The 22,297-nt window shown below is 43.2% G+C and overlaps 1 protein-coding gene across 2 annotated transcripts in view; it reads left to right on the top strand.

The window, feature by feature from the left end:
* Positions 1-22,297, top strand: part of LOC134534030 (uncharacterized) — a 320,338-nt gene that overhangs the window by 236,573 nt on the left and 61,468 nt on the right. For both annotated transcript variants that reach the window (XM_063371973.1, XM_063371974.1), the window contains one exon: positions 19,211-21,012. In XM_063371973.1, the coding sequence (XP_063228043.1) occupies positions 19,211-21,012 (1,802 nt within the window). The remainder of the gene's footprint in view (positions 1-19,210; positions 21,013-22,297) is intronic.

Here is a 22,297-nt window from a genome sequence, read left to right as displayed (position 1 = left end):
TTGAAACCGCGAATTTTTCCGGTCCCTACCTATTCTAAATTTGAAAACAGCCAAACTCTAGACAAGTTGGGCTGAACTCACAATATTAACAAAAAAAAAACAGTAAAAGTTACAGTAAGTCGCGTGCAAAAGATTTGACCGCCATGTTTTCGAACTGAACTGATTCACAATAACACACAGGACTGTCGCATGCATGGGAGAGAGAGAGAGAGAGAGAGAGAGAGAGAGAGAGAGAGAGAGAGAGAGAGTTCGTGCGCACACGAAAGAAAATAAATTTATTTTTAATTTACGTTTGCGGACGCACGGCGCAATAGCCAATGAGAGCAGAGTAGGGTCCCGTTCAGGCGAACGTTGGGAACTGGTTATAGTTATTTATCATGTGGTGATAGGGAATTATCGGGATGTAAATATTCTTAGGAAAAAAATACCATTATTTACAAGTTGCTCATGATAAATTTAGTCTATATATATATAAAAAAAATTTTTTTTGTAGTTTTCATATATTATTAGGAATAGGAAAAATTCGCGGGTTCAATGACCTGCAGGATGAACTCCATAGTTCTACGTACACTCGGTCAAATGCCACCCACCCATTGGCTGCCGTCTTGTGAGACGTCCCAACGTAGCAACCTGTGATTCGATAAAGCTTTGGTCGGGCGTTTCTAATTGGCCCAGGGTCATCCAGGTGAGTTGTGAGCCAATAGCAGAGGCAGCACTGAGGTGTAACTATTTGTATTTTAGCCTATCGCGAAATGAACTCGCGAATTTTTCCGGTCTCTAGTTATTATTCATCGCGAAATTTAATTGGGTGAAAATTAACACGTAACAATTCACTCTCATAGTTAAATCGATTTCGCACTTGTGCTCGCGGTCCCGCTGTCCCGGGCGCGGTTGGCTACGCGCCAACTGAGCTACCGGCGCTTGTTTGTTGACGCCCCGCCCCGCCCCGCAACCCAACTAACCAGTTCGGTTTTCGCTTTTCCCCGTCTCCCGTCTCCCGCGCCGGTGGATGCGCGCGCAGAGAAAGTCCCGCGACGGTTGGAAAAGCGAGCGCTTATTTTTATTTCCCCTCCAACATCCCCCTTCTTCTCCTTCTTCCACCCTCCCCTCACCCTCACCCTCACCCATCCCTCCACAACTCTCCTATGGTCCCGCGATTTGCAGCAGGCTTTCGTGAGTGAGTCACCCCTCCGGTAGTTCCGACTCTCGTATTTTTTTTTTGTTTGCAATCTCTGGTCTCTTCCAGACGACCGGTCAGCGATCCTAAAAGGCTTTCGTTAGTTCAGTTTTCCCCCGTATCGAGAACTTCCATGATTCTTCAATTGACGAATGGAGGGTAAGCACGATAACTAGAGACTGCAAAATTCGCGGATTCATTTCGTGATATGCTACAATTCAAATAATTATACCTTAGCGCTGCTTCTACCACTGGTTCACTGTTAATCTGGAGTAACGAGGGCCAATTAGAGACCCTCACTCATAGAAGTGTCGAATCACAGACACTCAGTCGAGACGACTCACAAGTCAGCAGCCAATGAACAGGTGGCATTTGCCCGAGTGTGTAGTGTAGTAGAGTCTATCCTGGAGGTGATTGAATCCGCGAATTTTGCAGGTCTCTAACGATAACTGCGTTAATACATCCTCTTCGTGATTCTTAAAAAGCACCGCAGAAGGCAAAAAAAAACTCTACAAAAAATGTATCATTAAAAGAAAACAAGAAGAGTGATGGTGTTGCGTAATTTAAGAACTGTAGTATTATTTTTTTTAAAAGTTACCAATTTTAGTAGTTTGCGATTATTTTTTTTCATTTTACGGATGCACACACATATATTTCTTTACGTATTGTAATTATGGTTTCTTGCCTTGACGTCAAATACCGAAATTAAACTGACACATATTTTTGATACGAATTTATTAAAAAATAAATGTGTGAGTGGAGTCCACGCGCGACAGAAGTGGAACTTCTTGTTTAATATATTATTTTATTAGGTATAGGTAACACAATTCTCATTGGCTGAGGTCGCAGATCAAAAAAAAATATATGAATGTATGCGAGAGATAAACTATGCCTTTGCACAAGTATGCGAATGTGTGATTGTGCAAGTATGCAATCGTGAAAGTATGCAATTGTGAAATAATGCAATTTATTGTGCAAGTCTGCAAGAGCGCAAGTATGCGAGTGTGCAAATATGTTGCGTCATTTCTACCTCTCTGCAGCCTTCTTTTCCTCTACCGGTTCTCCCACCACGTACCTAACTATTCCCCTCATGCGTTCGGAATTTTCGTAACGCTCGAGAACTTTAGCCCATTCAGCAAAGAAGTTTCACTTAAAAAAAAAATACTAACACTTAAAGATTCCTTAGTGGCGAAATTACGCCATTGTCGCTTCGTCTCTGTTGAAGTTCGCTGTTCCGTGCGTGCTGAGTCACTTAAAACTGTTGGCCAAGACGCAAAGCATTCGAATAAAAAAATAGAACGTAGTTTTCTTAAATTAATATTTCAAAGCAGGTTAGTGTGCGAATCATCTCCGTGATAGTTTTCGTAGATTCATAGCGGTGACTTACACATAACATATATAAAGAAGCTACTTTCAAAAATTCTTACAATGGGTATTTTTGTAAGACCCAGTTGCGTCAGATAATGTAGGTATGTCTTATTTACAATGCCAAATTATATCGTGATTGGTTAAGTGCAAATGTTTGCAAGAGGGGAAATCCCGAGCCGGCAATAAACTAAAACGAGAAAGTGTTAAGTGAGCGTTGGAAAGGAAATATATAACCTATTTATTCACTGAAATAGGTATTTGTTATTTGAATAGTCTGTGTTATGTTAACTATTTTTCCGAAGAAGTACCAATGGTCAACGTATCATTTTTTTTCCAACTGATGTTCTTTCAAACAACTTTTTTGTAAACAACAACATGAGGTTGCTAGTGTTCGTTAGCAAATATTGCGTAATGCTTTGCAAGTGACAGTTGAGGATTGGGTACCTCTGGTCGCGGGTTGTTCCACTACCTGAAGATGCTAAAGAGGGTGAGGAGGTATTAACTCTCTCAGAGACAATGGATACATATTTAAAGACTAGTTAAGGTGATTAGTCACATTTATTTGTGATGAAATCATAACAAGAGATTATATTTACGTTCATTGAATATAAGTAGGGCCATGGAAATTTCGCGAAAAGATCCCGAGAGTAGCTGGAAGTTAAAACACTGTAGCATCGTCTGTGTTTCGTGATTGGGTGAGTTACTTTGAGGTGCATGTCGATTGTTACAACAACCAATCACACTAATTCAGTGTGGAAGCAAACTCGTCCTTAGTGGCTCATGCAAACAAGGCAACGACTTCTCTCGCAGACGGCCGCCAATCACAAGGAAGAAACCGCTGGTGTGGGTATACCTTGTTGCAGTCTAGTAGGCGTTCAGATTTTTTCGCAAAAATTTCCTGCCCCTAAATATAACCTCTTTTTGGTTCTTGCAAAATTTAACAACAGGGAACGCTACTGGTAAAGGCATGCAGATTGTTGGTACAGAATGGCCATTGCACCTGCAGTCACACATACCCTTTAAGGTTAACACCTCAACAGCACATTTGACCTTTAGGTTGTTTTGCCCTTGTCAGATAAAGGCAGGCTTGCCACTAGACTACCATACAAATCTCACAAAGATAGCTTATCTTACGCAGCTTTGTAACGTTCCTGTGATTCATTAAGAAATCCATTAAACAACATATAAATATTCAATTATAAACGTCTCAACATTCAGATAGAAGTACTTCAATATATTACTTTGAATAATGATCGAGATACAATGAAGCTACAACAAAGAGCAAACTATTAGAATGGCTTTACAGTAGTATGAGTATTTATAGATTTTAAAATTATATGTTTGACGCTCAACGCAACAGTTTGTCTTGAATAATATCAAGTTCTCTCTCAATTACGTTCAATTAAAACAATAATAAATTTACAGGTCTATCTAGAGGCTCTTCCAGTTAGTTTCCCTCAAGTTGGCAAAAAAAAATACTACCAACAACCAGGCGAATTGAACGAGTGCTTGCACGCTCCTACTCAGCAAAAAAAAAAATACAATGACGGGGCAAAAGCCACGTCACAGGTTGTTGATCCCGTAGGGGGTTGAGGGGGGGGGGGGGGGGGCAGGGATAACCCGTCCCCCGCCTTCGGAATTCTAAAGCCCCTCACTGTGAGGGTCTGCTACATGGAAATATGTTATACTACACTCCTTATGGTCATTTATAAATAATTGCGTAAACATATGCTGCCCGGCTCTCTTTTCCTTGTAAACATAACTTATGTGAAAATTGAGTTTTTTTTTTTTTTTTTTTTTTAACAAGGGAAGTATACGCCGTAGAAGCAGATACGACTTGTGTTCGTTAACCTCACGCGGAAAACCCTCGGGGTTGCAGTTCTCGCGAATCCTACAAATTCGCGCCTTTGCTTCTGGCACTGCTTTCGAGAACCGTCTAACACCGTGAAACACGACGATGGCCGTGGTAATAGCGAAGGCACGAAAAAAAACAGCGAGTCCTTCAGTATTTGCCAGAGATGTGTGACACATAACATCGGTGCCGAGCAAATTCATGTGTTATCATGTTGCAAATATATACTTATAATACGAAACTCGGATTCGAAATTTATTTATTTATTTATCACCTGATTTTAAGTGGCAAAGTTAAGGCGTGCCGTCTTGTCTTACACTTAACCACATACATCTTTACTAACTAGGTACATGCAAAATAAACCTGATAAATATTATAGCCTAGAAATACCAAAAAATTGTCACAAATACATTTAAGAAAAACTGAATTAACATATTTCTACAAATATGAAAATAACAAAAAAAAATAGCATATAAGATACATATGAGCTACCTAAAGTATAATATATTAAAGGCATAATAAAAAAAGGCATTTTTTTAAAATCTATTTAATGCTAAAGTTATAAAGATTTAAAGATATTTAATAACCTAAACATTTATGTAAAAAAACTAACCAAGACAGAAACAATTTAAATATAATAATAAATTACACATATTCAATCATCACACATATCTGATACTACAGCTAAACATGATTATCGGAGTTGAGCAACCTGAATAATGTTTTCTTAATCACAGAAAGGGAACTTTGAAGTCTGATTGACTCGGGTAGTTCATTCCAGGCACTAGCGGTAGTCAACAGAGAAAGATTTTGAGTATACAGCTGTCTTATGTTGGAGGATGAATTCTTTAAAATAATGCCGAGCGTGATAAATATATGCGCAATTTGTGTTTTCAACTGCGTTTATTGACGCGAATCACACGTAGTTTCCGCACCCGCCGCTAGAATTCGCTGCCGGAGCAGCTACGTCGACTATCGAATCATTCGATTTGCATGAGCTAAAGGTTAAATTATGTGTTGGCAAATACTGAACACCTGCTTTGGACCTGATTTTCAAAAACGGATTAAAAAGACAAATCTGCCCCATCTTGTTTAATTCGTTGAAAAGCTAATACTGTGAAGTTTCCCTTGGTATTTTTTTTTTTTTTTTTTTAACTTTTTGGTTCGCGCCATCTGCCGCAGACGGCTGCACCGCTGTTGTTACACATTTCCGTCCCTTGAATTCCGTCGCGCTGACAAAATAACCCCCACCACGTGTCGCACGCCGACTGTCCGAGGTATGAGAAGCGACCTCGTTCCTAATTCCCAGCACCGCCGCGTTCCACAGCCTTCTTGCACGAGGATCCCACACGGGAAGTTCCTGTGCAGGCGGCTTCGGTCGCAACTGCGGGGACACCCAGCACTTAGGCGAGTTCACGTAATCGAATGCGGCGACGAAGGGGGAGAAGGACAGAGAAAGAGAGAGAAATCCCACGGCGAGGGAAATAAAAAATAAAAATAAAAACTATTTCTGCAAAAAAAAATATACTTATGTGAAAGTCATGTTTCCTTATTGCGCGCCTTGTTGTTACTCGTTATGTGCGCGGTGAGAAATGCATTTTCGTTATGCAACAGGTGGGAACTCGCGGATGTTTTTTTTATTTTCCATTCTCTTATCCGTAACGTCGTGCAAGTTAAGTACTGGTTGCATAACGTAGTGTAAACTATTGCCACTAGGCACGCAGAAATATAGTTTTAAAAAAACGTTTGAAGTTTCGGCAGTTAGTTAACCCAATTGGATCGATTGCAGCATTTCCCTCGATAATTCAGTAGGCTTACTATGAAGGCTAAGTACAAGGAGCATCTAATGCCCCTTTATTTAGATAATACCCCTCCACCCCCCGCCTAACGAAGGGACTGACAGAAAATAGTTTTTGAAATGTAATTACTGAAAAAAAAAAATACTTAAAACTAAACTACTGTTCCAGTGACTGAGTCTGATTCTGTGGACTGCTTCGCCCTAAAAACAAACCTTTTATCACTACCTAATCCCCTTTCAAAATAATGGGAGAAAGCATTCGGTTATTTTACCTTAAAACATTTTGGGGCCTTCCGGTTTCATAAACATTTCATTTCGTTTAATTGAAAAGTACAGGCTAATAAATTAAAACACCCTTTGTTCTCACAATTGTCTTGGACGTACCGTGGCGGCGTACAAAGTTTCAGCAGAAATGATGCATACAGTGCGTGGGTCGTCATGATGCCGGCAGTGTCTGCTATGTCCCACATTTCGTACGAAGCGTTTAATTTATCGCACCGTTTATTAATTCTTACGGAAAAAAAATATTAAAATATGTTCTTTGAAGGAAGTATCCATCATTTACTCTCATGATTAGATTTTCTGGTGCCAGGCTAGAATCCGTTCACGTGTGCGTAAAAGTCGATGTCACTGGCAGATTCCACATTTCACCTTCTCTCCGGGTCGCCAATGAATTAGAGACCTGCAAAATTCGCGGATTCATTGACCTCTATGATATACTCCACAGTCCTTTAAATACTCGCGGAAATGACACCTGTTCATTGGCTACTGACGCGTGAGACGTCTCAACTAGGCTGTTCGTAATTCGGCACTTTCTTGGTTTAGTGTTTCTCATTGGCTCACAGTTCCCCGGATAAAATGTGGGCCAATCGCAGAAGCGGTACGAAGGTATAGTTGTTTTGATGCTAGTCTATCGCGAAATGAATCCGCGAATTTTGCATGTCTCTACGACAATGATGCAATCAGGTTTTTTTTAAAGGAGTTTGTCACTGGTTTCTATTCCTCCAAGACGTGGCAAACAACTCGTGATACAGCTTCAAAAGTCCTTCAAGCGTAGGCCTACACACATTTGCAATCTAGGCTTTAATAAAAAAAATGTACGATAATTTTGTTCAAATAAATGTTTTCTTTTTCTTGACTTTCTGTAATGGGTCGTGCTTCTCGTAACAACGCCACTGGAATTTTAAGTTATCGCAAAAAGAACCCGAGACACTTTCCTGTATTTAGTGATACATATGGGGCCATGTAACTTCCGTGTAATATATATATATATATATATATATATATATATCCGGTCATTAGACTGCTGTAAGGCATGCTCGCTCTAGCGATTGTTTCTTGTGATTGTCGGCCGTCTTCAAGAGACATCATTGCTAGAGACCGGAAAAATTCGCGAATTCATTTCGCGATAGGCTAAAATACATATAGTTATACCTCAGTGTTGCCTCTGCTATTGGCTCACAATTCACCTGGATGACTCTGGGCCATTGAGAAACAACCAACCAAAGCTTTATCGAATCACAGGCTGCTACGTTGGGACGTCTCACAAGACAGCAGCCAAAGAATGGGTTACATTTGACCGAGTGCACGTAGAACTATGGAGTTCATCCTACAGGTCATTGAACCCGCGAATTTTTCCGGTCCCTAATCATTGCTTGTCGGCCGTCTGCAAGAGACATCATTGCCCTGTTTGGCCGGGCTAGTCAGGGTGCGTTTGCTGGATGTCTATGATCGGTGTGCTGACAGACAAGTTTCTGAAATAAGCCCAGCCAACCACGAGATTCTACAAAGTTTTTAACACTGATGGTATGGAAATCTCTTCACGAAAAATGCGTGTCCCTACTCTGCAATTTGTTTTGTAAATGGAACGAAATGTTCATGTAAAATAACAGATATTTGTAAATTTTTTATATTTACACGAAATCAACTGTATCACTACAAAATAGTGTTCGCAATAATAAAAGTTATTTGTAAACCGTTCCCTGGAAAATTTTCTAGTATTAACTGCGCACCAAATAGGAGCGGTAAAAAAAAATGTTGAATGATCTATTATCTTTTCCACAGTATCAAAAAAAAATATATGCTCGAATGAAATATCAGTTAAAATATAATATTAGGCGCCAATTTTCGTTAGATAGTCTCATTGTTATTTCAAAAAGACGTATTTCATAAATGAAAAAAAAAAACATAACCGTGTGTTACAAAGTTACAATTTTTTTCTTGTAGCATTACAAAATATTCCTGGGCAACTGGTTTCCAAAGGAATGTTTTGTGAAGTACATAATTTTATTTTCTTCTGTGTATCCTCTCGACGCTACCGGTTTTTCTTTCCCCCCCTTACCCTCTGTTCTGGGCGAAGGAACGCCGTCGGTGTTCGACCGCATTAATTAGGGAAACCTGCTGCAGCCGGTGACTAACCACACACTCCAGCTCCAACCGGGGCGGACCAAACACTCCCAGGGACACCGCGGCGTGCTTAACGGTTTCCCGTCTTCACGAGTCGCCTCCGCTCGAGGCCTGGGCAAACACAATCAAGGCTCTCCGAGGGGGGGGGGGGGGGAGTTAAACAAGCAATCACGTGCCCCCGTACGTAATCTCGAACCTTCTCCGTCGCTGTGCCCAGCCCCGGGTGTCACCTCTTGTGAATGGTAGGTACCACGCGGTACTCCTCAGGGTCAATTGATGCGTCAAGTTCCAGTCGAGAAAGCCGCGGGGGGAATAAATATACGCCGAGACCGTTCGTTATTTTTAAAAATATTGTTTTAGCCGCACCCATCTGGCCATATTAACGGAGAACATAGGTACGTTCCGTTCCAGGCCGTTACTTTATATTTACGTCCCACGTGGTTTTGAAATTGCAGACTCTTTGAGTGACTGAACTTTCACAAAATGAATACATGTATCATACTTTTTTTGCATAATTAGCTGGCAAAGTTGCATTATATGTAATTTATATCTTAATATCGCATCAAACAAGCTATTGGCAAGACATAAAAATTTGAAATATGTCTTACATAACACAAAATTAAACGAGACCATTCTAATAACAATATTTCTTACTCAGATAAATACCGGCCAATCCTAATTGGCCATAATTATGCAAGCATGATATTAAATATAAGGGTAGCAGTTCATCAAAAGTTTATAACAATGGTGAATGACGAGTTCTGTGCATGCGTACAGTGTATATTGGTGGCGTTTGTTTTAGAAAAGCGTTCGTATGCGCAACGTACAGCTCAGTGCATAGAGAGACACTTGTGAATGCAGATGCTGTGTTGCTGGTCCTGGCGTAACTCAACATGATCAAACCTCAATCATAAGTCATAAGTAGAGACCTGCAAAACTCGCGGATTCATTCGGTGATAGGCTAGAATTCAAACACATATACCTCTTAGATAATTTTGCTATTGGCTTACTGTTCATCTGGACGAATCTCAACCAGTTATAAACCCTCAACCAAAGAAGGATTGAATCACAGACAAACCAGCTGAGACGACTTACAAGTCGGGAGCCAATGAACTTGCGTTAGGTATTGCCCGAGTCTACAGGGGTATGTGCAGTCTATCCTGAAGGCCATCGAAACCGCGAATTTTGCAGGTCTCTAGTCATAAGTACAGACCTACAAAACTCTCGTGTCATCAACTGGTATCAGACTAACTCCACACACTGTACGTACGTAAACAAGTCGAGATCTATTTTTTATTTAATGCTGCCGTATTTTACGTTCCTTGCGAATAGCGTATGATTGGGTTATATCGTAGGGACCGGAAAAATTTGCGGTTTCAATGACCTCTAGGATAGACTCTAGAGTCATCTACACACTTGAGCAAATATCCCCTGCTTATTGGCTGCTGACTCGAGAGTTGTCTAGACTGGCTAACCCGTGATTAGACACTTCTTTGGCCGAGAGTCTCTCTCATTGGCCCAGAGTCTTCCAGGCGAACCGTGCGCCAACGATAGAAGGTTCGTAAACATATAAGTATTTGAATTTTAACCTATCGCGAAATGAACTTGCGAATTTTTCCGGTCTCTAGATATATGTGTATTGTAATGCTGTTATTATTATATATATTTTTTTCGTTTTTGATTTCAGTGCAAGTCTAACTATTAATTATCTAATGAGAACGCTATTAACATGAACAGTGGTATGCATTATAATATATTACTAACGAGAATTTTTCAGTGTCATATCTTAAGGTAGTGGTTATTTTTTTCTCAATTTTTCAAACAAAAATCACGATTTGTGTTTACTTTCATAATGGTTTCTATTTAGACCAAGTTTTTTTTTTTTCAGATGTGTACCAATTTTATTTCATGATCACCCACTCTGTCACCCTAAAATGTCAGGCTCTACACCTTCAACATGACCACTGAAGTTCGGACCATGTTCATGATATCATCGTAACATAAAGTGATTTCATTTTTTTTTTGGGCAGGCTGACCGTATTAGCGACGACGCTACATATAAGTCAGTGGCGATGTTTCGTGGGTACCGTGAAGTTATTGAGCTGTCGCTGGCGAGGTCAGCACAAAACCGGTTTTTATTTCAGTCCATGCTTAGTCCACACAAGGTCTGGCGCAGATACTCCACTCTTGGGCCGGTATACCCAGACAAAAAAAAAGGGTTTAGGTGTTGACTATGGTACACCTGTACCCTAACCATATTTCTAGCGCACGATAGGGCACGACAGTCATTTTTTGACGTGACAACGTCTAATAAATCGATGAACGCCGGCTGCACGCACGAAAAAGTGTCCCGTTACGCACATTGTTTCGTTACTCTGTGTCCCATTACGCTCATTGTACGCTTGCGCCGCATCTATCTCTCTTCCACTCGATTGGAACAACCATCGATTTGACTTTTTCGAGGCACATTAAACTTGAAACACTCCCATTCGTTTCCTATCCTTAACAGAATAACACTGATTGGAAGAAGTTAAATAGCAAACATGTATAAAAGTTATAGTTAAAATAATCTCTTCGTTAAAGCAATAAACATATTTAAATTAATGAGTGTAAATAAAAGTAAATTTATCAATTAAATTGTATATTTCATTTCACTCCTTCTTTGTATCCATACAAACTAGTGATAATTCAATATAAAAATGATTCAATTTTATTCATAAAAGTATGCAATCATTTCATCAATGTTTTGTTATGACGTTGTCACGTTAAACTATCGTCCGTAAACCGACTTTACACACAACCAATTTTTTTTTTTTAGGGAACGTATTTCATTGATCTGTTGCCTAAATTCCGCGCATGTGCAGAACTCACTTTTTCGTCGATCTCGTCCAGATGGCGAACCCGCGTCTGGCGCCACTAACTCTTATATAGTCATTTTTTTGATTGTCAGGGGGACGTACCAAGCGTGTTGGTGTGTCAAATTAAACTTCATGATAGCGAAATTATCCTGGAATACATGGTCATAACAAAGAAATAACCACAACCTAAAACGTTATTGAGGAAATTAGAAAGGCGGTTCCATTTTTGTGCTATCTCTAGTATTTTTGCAGTATCGATTGTATCGATGGTTGCGAAAACGTCCGCTAGAATGCGTTGAAACCAGTTTCTAGCCAGGGCACCCAGGGCACCGTTTACTGAAATGGTTGCCGATTCGTTTTGCCAAATGAAACTTTGATAGTGAAACTACCCTGGAATATATTTGGTAAACTAAAATAGTCATGGTAAAAAGTAATCACAAGTTTAAAAATACGTAAGAAACCTGGCATTACAATGATTATAATACATATATTCTCCTTCTAAATTCCCAAGAGGCTTACAAACTCAGTGGAGTGTCGGCCTCCGTGGCGCAGTCGATAACGCACCGGGCTACGATGCGGGGGCTCTGGGTTCGAATACCGGGTAAGACATGGATGTAACATGTGTTGTCTTAATACGCCAACAATCGCAACTCCAATTTCCCAATGACTCGGGGTGACATAACAATACAACGTTAAGGGGGGGAGATGATTGACACACTGGTGACTGTCAAGACTTGCCTGTGTGCCACCCATCTTTTAAAAAAAAATTAAAAAACTAAAAAAAAAAAACCTGGTAGAGCACATGCTTGGTAACCTCAAGATGCAAGGCTCAAATCACGTCACTGGAATTATTTTGTTATAACTCCAGTTTTTTTTTTTTTAGATAAGGGAGGTTTAAGGTATGAGGGGGCAAACTGATAGACCGTTACTGAAATTAGATGGTAGATATTGCGCTGTATATTGTAACATACTAATTCAAATAACTTAAATAAATATAAATACTCTAATTATTTATCCTTAGAACTACGTGACTTTAATATCTACAATGTCTACTAGTTCACTTAATAGACTAAACTTCACCAAATATGGGATTATTTTTTCACTGACTTCAAAGTGAATTTCACTATCCGTAGCAGGCGTTTATGAAGTGAAGGTCATATTATTATTTCACTTATTGAAATTTCACATTAAATTCAAAGTGTACAACCCCTTCGAAAAAAGCGTTCTGTCGCGTAAATAATCATGTAGTGTTAGTATTTTTTCTTTAACCTTTGGTTGCCAACAATCCAGAATAAATACTTCTATCGTTTCCAAGCCCCCCAAAAAAAAGTATCAGAAAATCATCAGATTTCACAAATTCTTGCAAATCTATTTCAAAAAACGATAAGTAAACAAACAAAAAGTTATGTATTACCATTTTTTTAAAATCTGCATTTTGGATACAGTTCGTAAGTTTATATTCTTGTGACTTCGTATCAGATAGCGGTCGCTGGTGAGTCTCGGAAACCATTGCTTATACTATTGATAATATTGCTAAATAAACAAATTTAGACGGACACCAGATTTGTCCCTAGAACAATGGGCGTAGATCTCGGCGGGACCACCCCTCACTGAGAAGTCCCGCTTGTGCTTTGCAAACAGGATTTGATAAACACAAATGTCAAAAAACCGTGTCTTACGGAAAACTTTCCGTGTATTTTAAATGTTTTATGCAGATTTCAAGTACGTACGTAGGCCAGAATATGGACAGTATATGACATACGAGCACCCTATCCAGAGATGACTTGTGTCGATTAAAACCCACTTGCAAAATCCACGTGCAAAACACTCGGGCCTCCCCCCCCCCCCCCCCCAAACGGGGAATTTTCATGGGCTCCCCTTGAAAATCCTACTGATTTGCAACGGTTCCCAGAATTATTATTTTTTTTTATTATATAATCACGATATTTGACATGTATAAGAATTTAAAATGTTTAAATATGCTGTCAAAATGTTTTTTTTTTTTTCCTGATGTCCGAATCACCAAATTGGTAGTCTCGTGAGACAACGGACATGTCACGGCGTGTAGGCGTGAACACACTCGTCGACAAAAAAGAACAAAACGTTTACACTCCGGAAACGCATGTCCTGAGCGACGGTTTTCTCTCGCCGTCGCCGGAATCGATAAAATTCCTTCCTTAACCACCTCCCACCCCAAACCCCCCATCATCGCTCCATCTCTTCTTACCTTCTCGTCTCCATCGAACACAATTTCCGTTCTCTGCCTGCGGGCTATAATCCCTTGTAGATATGCGCTCCGTGTCACTTGGGGACTGATTCTTATTCTCGGGGGGTTCCGGATTGGAAACTCACAAGAGGATGGTACACGTGCGAGCGTACCCGTGGACCACACGACTCGCGCCCAGCCAACTCACAAAATGGCGGCTGCAGACGCTGCTTCCACGGGGCCGGGCTTTATAAGGAATGAAAGCAGGTACTTTTGGCATGGCCGGATTTAGGGGAGGGCAACCGGGGCGAAAACCCCGGGGCCTCCACAAACGGAGGGCCCCCACAATAAAGACTTCGGAAAAAAAAAAATCTTTCAAATTCCGACAAGTATCTAAACACTAGTAAAAATACTTTCCTTTGATATTCTTTTTTCGCTGTTTTACCTTTACCTACAGTACTCTGTACATACATGATTATATTATTGTTAAATATTAACAGAAATATTCATTAACACTAAAATTTAATTTCATTTAATTCTTGTCTCTGATTACATTTATGTATGTTTTTTAAATACTAAGAGAATCTACTTGATTTCACAATAAATTATTTATTGGAAAACTCGACTGAAAAAAATTGTTCATTTTATTTGGAAAATAATTTGGGGCCAGGGAGCCTCCGCTCCTCTGTTGCCCCGAGGCCTCCAGACCTCTGAATCCGGCCCTGACTTTTGACGGGGGAAAAAAAACCGTGTGAGGAAATTCCTTTGTTCTCGTGTTGTAAATAACTCTCATAATACGAAAACTCCGACGCGAAAAGATGCCGAGCGTGATAAACAACCGTAAATCGTGTTTTCCACTAAATTTCTGGACGCGAATCGCATATAGTTTCTGCACCCGCCGCTGGAATTCGTTGCCGGAGCAGCTACGTCGACTATTGTATTAAATTGTTCGATTTTCAGAGCAAAGTGTTAAACTATGCAATAAAACGGATCTGATAACAGCAAAAAAAGAATCTTGGAAAAATTATAAGCCCCCGGAGTAAAGGACCTGATTTTCGAAAAGGAATTTAATTAAAATAATGTCTAGTCGCTCGACTTGTAACTTCCGTGTTTTATATTCAGTGACAGCCGAGGGGAAAAGTTGACGAGGCGTTAAGGAGCCCGCCTCGTGAGGGGTGTATGTGTGTTAGTGAGGCGGGGTGATAAGCGCGACGCTCGCTGGTGCTTCTAGCGCGGTGTCGCCTCTAAGCGCAAGGCTCTGAACTGGCGCGCATTCGTCTCGTCGTCACAGGATAACTGTGATATTTGAGCGGTGACCGTAACATCATATGGCAGAGAAATGAAGATAAAGGTGTTATTCAAGCCCCTTAAGTGATTTCAAGAATCTGTACTGATTGTTTTATGCCTAAAAATTACTCTGAAAACACGCGTTTTAGCCATTTTAACGCTTCTAAAAAATACAGTTTAAAAACTTAATCCGAAATTAAAAGTACTTTTCGGCCCTCAGCGAACTCTTAAATGCTATTCGTAAATAGGCCCCACTCGGATATCTGGAGTAGTTTTGAAATCGCGTTGTTTTTCCTGAAGCTCTGCACACCGTGCGGGTGCCCGGGTAGGCGGGCCCCTTAAGGAACGCGGAGTCGGACGTCAACCAACTTCTGTGTGGGTCCGCGTCGGTGACTTGTGAAGGACTCGGGACGACCGCGTCCCATCTTGTGTTACGGTCGAGTCGAGGACACGGACCGATCCTGGACCGGGCTCTCGTAACACGAACGGAAATCACGTCTCACAACCTTTTTCCTGCTTCCGGCCGCTCTTTGTCAAGGGAGCGGACGGGCTGCTAGCGGTCCGATGTTTTAAGTTTTGGATGTGTTCGTCTGTGTTGTCGTCGCCGCGTCGTCCATTATACCTGTTTAGGTTCGTCGTTGGGTCTGTTCGAACATCAGATGATCTAGGCTTGTTTTCTGTGGGTTTTTTTTTTTTCCATCGAATTTTTCATTTCTAATTTTATGCATTTGTGGATTTTTTCCCATGACAAACAGTGCAAAACTGTATGTCCAAGAAATTGTATTTAATCAAAATTAGCCCATCGCATGAATCATTTAGAGAACGCATTGCCTTTTTTTTTTTTGACGTGACAACGTCTAATAAATCGATTAACACCGGCTGCACGCACGAAAAAGTGTCCCGTTACGCTCATTTTATATTGCTCTTTGCTAACCTGAACCTCCTTGCATTGCGACCGAGTCCGTGGCGTAATTCTGTTTTCATGCATTTCAATGTAACATTTTCATTGCTCTTTGCTAACCCGTTCCTCCTAGCATTGCTGCAGAGTCCGTGGCGCAAATATATTATTTTTGTCTGCATTTTGGTGTTGAGTAAGCCATTTTCCTTTACATCATCCTTGAAACACTCCCATTCGTTTCCTACTTTTCCTATCATCGTCCTATCCTTAACAGAATAACACAGATTGGAAGAAGTTAAATAGCAAACATGTATAAAAGTTATAGTTAAAATAATCTGTTAGTTTAAGTAATAAACATATTTGAATTAATGAGTGCAAATAAAAGTAACTTTATCAATTAAATTGTATATTTCATTTCACTCCTTCTTTGTATCCATACCAAATAGCGAAAATTCAATAAAAATGATTCAATTTTATTCATAAAAGTATGAAATCATTTCATGAATGTTTTGTTATGACGTTGTCACGTTAAACTATCGTCCGTAAACCGACTTTACAGACAACCAATTTTTTTTAGGTTTAAGAATCAGACATTCGTGGATTTTTTTCCTCGTTCGTTCGTGACGCGGAGCTCTCGTGGTCGGGGGTCGGGTCGAGCCGTAGGGATAGACGGGGGCCCTCACTCCAAAGGGGCTTCATCCTCCCCCCCCCCCCCCCACCCCCTTGAGCCGCGGGCCGCCAGACAGCCTCCGAGAGGAAGGGCGAATGCCGCGGAGGAGGGAGTAGCATCCTCGATATTCATGCGTGCTCGAGGAGGGTGCGTGCTCGCGGAGTGCGTGCTCGCCACCCTATCATTACAGCTCCCCCCACCCCCTTTCACTCGGGGAGATTACCACCCCTTCCTCTCCCGGTGTTCCCGAGAGACCACTCTAACTGACCGACTGCCTTTTGCTGGCAACAGGTCGACCTGAAGCTATGTCACCACTCTGGAGTCTAGTCCGACGCCACAGTTCGCGACCGCCCCACTTACACGATCATATTACACAGCCACAATGAGTGCTAACTGGCAGCACGACTGGAAACGGCATAAGCCGCCCCCAAAAAGACCAGACCTGACCAAACCAATGCGGACTAAAAGTCCAAGTGCCCCACCCCTTGCATAGTAGAACTTCTACCACGCCCCACTCTTCTTCCAGGACCATCCTTCTATTCCTGTAATCCACCTGCTTGTAATAATGCATGACCTTTGCATCCCGCATGTATGTGCCCAGGGTTTTCCCTCTGTCTATGGAGGTTTTACCTGGGCCCAACTTATCTAGTTTTAGTCTAGAATTAAGAGTGAGGGGAGTTAGTCATGGCGAAAACGTCTGCCATGGCTGGCCAATCCCCTCCTAGCACATGATGCACGTGACCTTTTCTGCATGGTTAAAAACCCGCATGTTTAGAGCGTATAGGGCTTGCCCTGAGACGCACTTAGAGTCTTCCCTACCTAGACCCCTCCCTTACACACTTAGTTTTAACTTAGGTTAGGAAAAAAAAAAAAACGAGAGACCATACACACTGTAAAAAAAATTTCCTTCTAAATGAAACGTAAATATTCATCTAAAATCACAGATTTCTGTAAATTTTGTGAAGGAAAAAAAAACTGTACCTCCCACAACATAGTGATTCCTAACCAGGAATTTTATGCTTAGTGTTTGTCTCAGTACCTCCAATAATTAAAAGTCATTGGTAAATCGTTACCCGTGTAGCTTTCCATTATTAACTGCGCACATTAACAAGCACAATAAGGCAAAGTAAAAATGTCTAATGATTTGAATATTCGATAATATTTTTTTCCACGGTTTTTTAAAAAAATGTTTTCATGTGTGCAAACGCAATCGTTAGCCATGCGTTGTACAAAGTTACAATATATTTTAAAACTATTTCTTTGGCAACTGGTTTCCAAAGGAATCTTTTGTAAAAGATAAAAAAAAAATAAAAAAGTTCCTGTGTGGCTTGGATACCGTCACGCGAAGCCTTGGACTGCGCTCTGTAGGTTCCCGTGTGAGAAATTACACTCTAACTGCCCAATCACATGCCTCGCACGCCTCTTCCCCTCCCCTCTTACGAGACTCGCCGGCCGGACGGATCCGCCAATTACGAACCCACGAAACAAATTAAAAAGGGGTTCTGTGTTGAATTTGCTGAACTAGCATTAAAAAAATTGACGAGAAAAAATCAACATAACATGGGAGACCCAACCTTAAGGAAGATTAGGCCTCGTCATTTGCAATTCGAAATATTTTTATGCGGCTTGTAATTAAATCTTCCGGGCTAAAATTTTTTTTTGTTTTGATTTGGCATCGGACTGAGATTTGACTACTTGATGAAGTCAACACTTTTGAAAGGGTGTGGTTGTCGCGGTAGTTGTATTTCACCCGCGTGATGTAGTAATATGTTATTTTCTTCGCGGCGCTTACAGACTAGAGCCTTTTAGTCAATATGTGGTTGCAACAACATGTAGAAGGTCTGGGAGATACTACGCTGTATGCCTTGACATGAAAAAAATTAGGATAAATATTTGAAAATTATAATTACAGCATAAATATGGAAAAATTAAAGATTGTGGGGCCAACCCCATCCCCCCCCCTTTTTTTGAAGCTGTGTGCACAGCCGCGCGACTTGAAATGCTGTTCAATCAAACTCAATCAACCAAACCAATCTCCTTTAGTAGCATGGAGGTGTGAAGGGAAAACTCAAAAGCTCAACTGTCTTTTTGCAGACAGTGACCCGACCAAAATTTTTTTTTTTTTCACAAGAGAAAATTACCCCACCCTGATGGAAATCAAACCTGGGACCTTTGTTTCGCCAGTCAGGCGTTCTAACCAAGGAGCTGACAGGCCAGACTTAGTGTATGGGAGAATGATTATCATTGAGATATGTGCTGTTCGGGTAATCCTACTCAGGGGCGCAACAACTAAATTTCCAAAGGGGGTACAATATACCTTTTTATAAATAATCATCTTCCCCCCCCCCCCCTTATGAAGCGGGGGGTTAGGGGGTCCTCCCCCGGGAAAAATTTGTATTTCAAGGTGGAAAATGGTGCTATATAAGCAGTTTTATCATCTAAAAATTGATTACACAGCACTTTCTTTGCCCCCGTTTGTCCCCACTTCAAGGTTTCAGAGAGGGGGGGGGGGGGGGTAAAACACCCTTCCCCCCCTCCTTGTTGTTGCGCCCCTGATCCTACTGTAAGAAACGTCGCACACAGACTTGCCTTTTCTGAGACACTAACGCACCGAAGTGGGCGTTGCAACCAGACGTGTGTGATTGAAGTTGTTGTAATGTTGCTGAGGGCATGCGTGTTGTTGTCGGCAGACGGACTCCGGAGCGAGGCCAGGGACGCCGCGGCCCTGCGCCGCAGCCTGAGCGAGCGGCTGGCCACCACCCCCCACGCCTCGCTGCACCTCGCCGACAGCCGGCGCTCCGCCCTCTTCAACGACACCATGCGGCTGCGCTTCCAGCCGTCCCGGCGCGTGGACGCGCGGCGCGTGTTCCGCGACCAGAGGCTGCTGAGCCCGGTGCGCGCGCGGCCCCGGGACCCGCCCCCGCCGCCGCCGCCGCCGCCGGCCCCCGCGAGGCGGCGCCCCGGCTCCTGGTCGCCGCCCCACGAGGACTCAGCCAAGAAGGAGCACCGCGTCAGCGACCCGGGCCCGCTGAGGCTGCAGGTGGCCACGCCCGAGAACCCCCCTCTGGCGGAGAGACCCGACCAGGAGATCCGCACCGTCGTCAGCGTCTCGTCGCCGCCCCAGCAGGACGTGCACCGGCTCGAGGTCAGGGACCCGGGTCCCCGCCGACAGGGCTGCACCTCCATCATCATCGGCGGCGGCGGCGACGACGGACCGGGCCTCGGGAGGACGTCGGTGATGATCGGCGACGACGGCGCGGGGACGGCGAACGTGAACACGGTGACGATCAGCGTCGGGGGCATGCGGAGGAGCTCGTCGTGCACCTTCATCGAGACGTGCGGCCGGGTCAGCTGCGTCCCGATCGACGTGGATGAACCGTCGTCGTCGCCGCCGTCCACCACGACGACGGTCATCCCGGTTTCCTCGCCCCAGAGGACCCTGGTGGTCCTCGACCACTGCAGCACCGTGGAGGTCTCCGGGGGCGCGGGCGAAGACGCGTGCGCGCGGCTCGCGCCTCAGGACGACGTCTCAGAGACGCGTCCGGAACCAGTAGTGGCTCCCGATTGCGAAGCAACCAAAGATGAGGCTGACGTGCCGCTCAGCCCCACTGTCAGCCCGACGAACAGGGGCCTCGTCGACGACCAGAAGTCACGCCTGGACGACAAGGACGCCATGATGGACCCCGTCGAAGCCGTGAAACGAAACCTCGTGCCTCACGTCTGCGGGAAAACCGACGGGAAATGTTCGTCGGGACGAGAATATCCCGCAGATCCGGACGACGACAACATATCGTTGCTGTCGGAGAAGCTGAAAGAGGACTTCTACCTGGTCGCGCCGGCTATTTCCAGGAGCTTCGACGGCCGCTTGTCGAAGGACCACGTGGAGGTGCCCGAAGCGCTGATGGAGACCACGGAGGACGAGGACGACGACATCACGGACGACGAGGACTACGAGGTCTGCTCCTCGCAGCCGACCATCGCCGCTGACGAAGCCACCGCGAACTTCGACGACGACGGCTCGTCTTCCGTCAGAGACGAGGCGGACGACTCGTTCCAGACGCACCCGGCCGCGCCTCGGCCGCGGTTCGTGGTCGACGAGAAGGACGACGACGATGATGACGAGGAGGAGAACGAGTACGAGAGCATCAAGGACCACATCTACGAGGAGATCGGGGACGCGCCGCCGCCGCCGCTGCCGCTGTCGCCGCCGCCGCCGCTGGACGGCCGGAGGCGGTGCCCGCGGTCCATCTTCGAGGGCGCGTCCAAGCACGACATCCTGAGCTACCTGGAGGGCGCCAAGGAGCGCGGCATCCTGCCCGAGGAGTGCTACTACTTCAGCGGCGGCAGCAGCGCCAACGGCGACGAGCCCTTGGACCTGGGGCTGGGCGACCTCAGCAGCCGCGTCAGCCACATCAGCAACAACAGCGACTCCAGCGAGGACAGCTGCAACCTCGTGGTCACCAGCACGGACGACGAGACCTGCCCGGACAAGGTCAGTGCTGCTGGCACTTGCCACTTGCTCGGCCGACGGAGTCGTCCCCGGGTTCCATTCCCGGCGGGCTTGTGCCACGGGCCCGTGAGTACTCCTGTTTCCCCCAGCCACTCAAACAATTAGTACTTTATTCACATCTCATCGCCTGTCATCTTGTCTTTGGACCCCGATTTCGACGACGAGTTGAGCTTTATTATTTATCACCTTCAGACTAAGGTATTCTATTTTGATTCGTTTATATATTAATAAATTTTATATTCATCTTCTTAAGTCATTGTTTATTTAGTTATTTATTTTAATATGGCCATTATGTTTACTTCATTTTACTCACTATTATAGGTATCGTTTTTATATCTATTTTGTAATGAAGTACGTCAATTATTTTGCGTTACTTTTCGCGTTATATGCTAGTAGTATAGGAAAGTATTTCCGGGCGCACGGGTTCTGGGTGTGGTGCCGGTGCCGGTGTCCGCCATATTGGATTGTGACGTCACGGCGGCCATCTTGGATGGTTGTGACCTTGACCTTTGACCTTGAACTTGACCCCGGCGGCCATTTTGGATCCGCCATCTTGGATCCGCCATTTTGGATGACGTCATTTTGTTTTCTCGAAAATTCCGGCGATGTGTTATCCGCCATTTTGAATTATGACGTCACCGTTGCAATTTTCGTTACGGCCGCCATCTTTAACTTTTTTATTTATTATCCGAATTTAACGAAATTTTTTTTAAAAATTATAAAAAAATTCAAATAATAAAATTTTAATAAAATATTTATAAAAATCATACATTAACGACACGGAGTTCGGAGTCCTCGGTTCAAACCCGGTGAGGGCGAAAAAATTAAAAATGACGAATGATCCTTCCCCCTAGGTGGGTGCTAGCAGACTGACTCCCACCACTTTTTTAAAGCACATATATCGTCACCTAGTATGACGTCATGTCCGCCATCTTGTCTTCGTTGCTGGAGACCACCATCTTGTTTTCGTCGGCGAGAGTGCGCTGACGCCATGTTAGTTTAGTTCTTATCCGCTAGAGTGCAGTAATCATTTAGTACTGTGACACCCACCATCTTGAAGTTTGGCCGCCATCTTGAAAATCCGTAATTATTTAGCTAGAAATTCGGGAAAAAATCCAAAATTCATCAAATAAATCACTCATTAACTTACATATTGATTCGATCGATTCCTGTCCTCGGTTCGATACCCGATCGATGCAATAATGTTTAATTTTATGTAAAAAATAATAATTTCAATAAACCATGTTCAACATTCGTAAAGAGACTT

Source organism: Bacillus rossius, chromosome 7 (genome assembly GCF_032445375.1).
Source record: "Bacillus rossius redtenbacheri isolate Brsri chromosome 7, Brsri_v3, whole genome shotgun sequence".
In the NCBI taxonomy this organism is placed as follows: Eukaryota; Metazoa; Arthropoda; class Insecta; order Phasmatodea; family Bacillidae; genus Bacillus; species Bacillus rossius.
The sequence above is the reverse complement of the archived record's forward strand: the minus strand, read 5'-3'. Positions and strand labels throughout refer to the sequence as shown.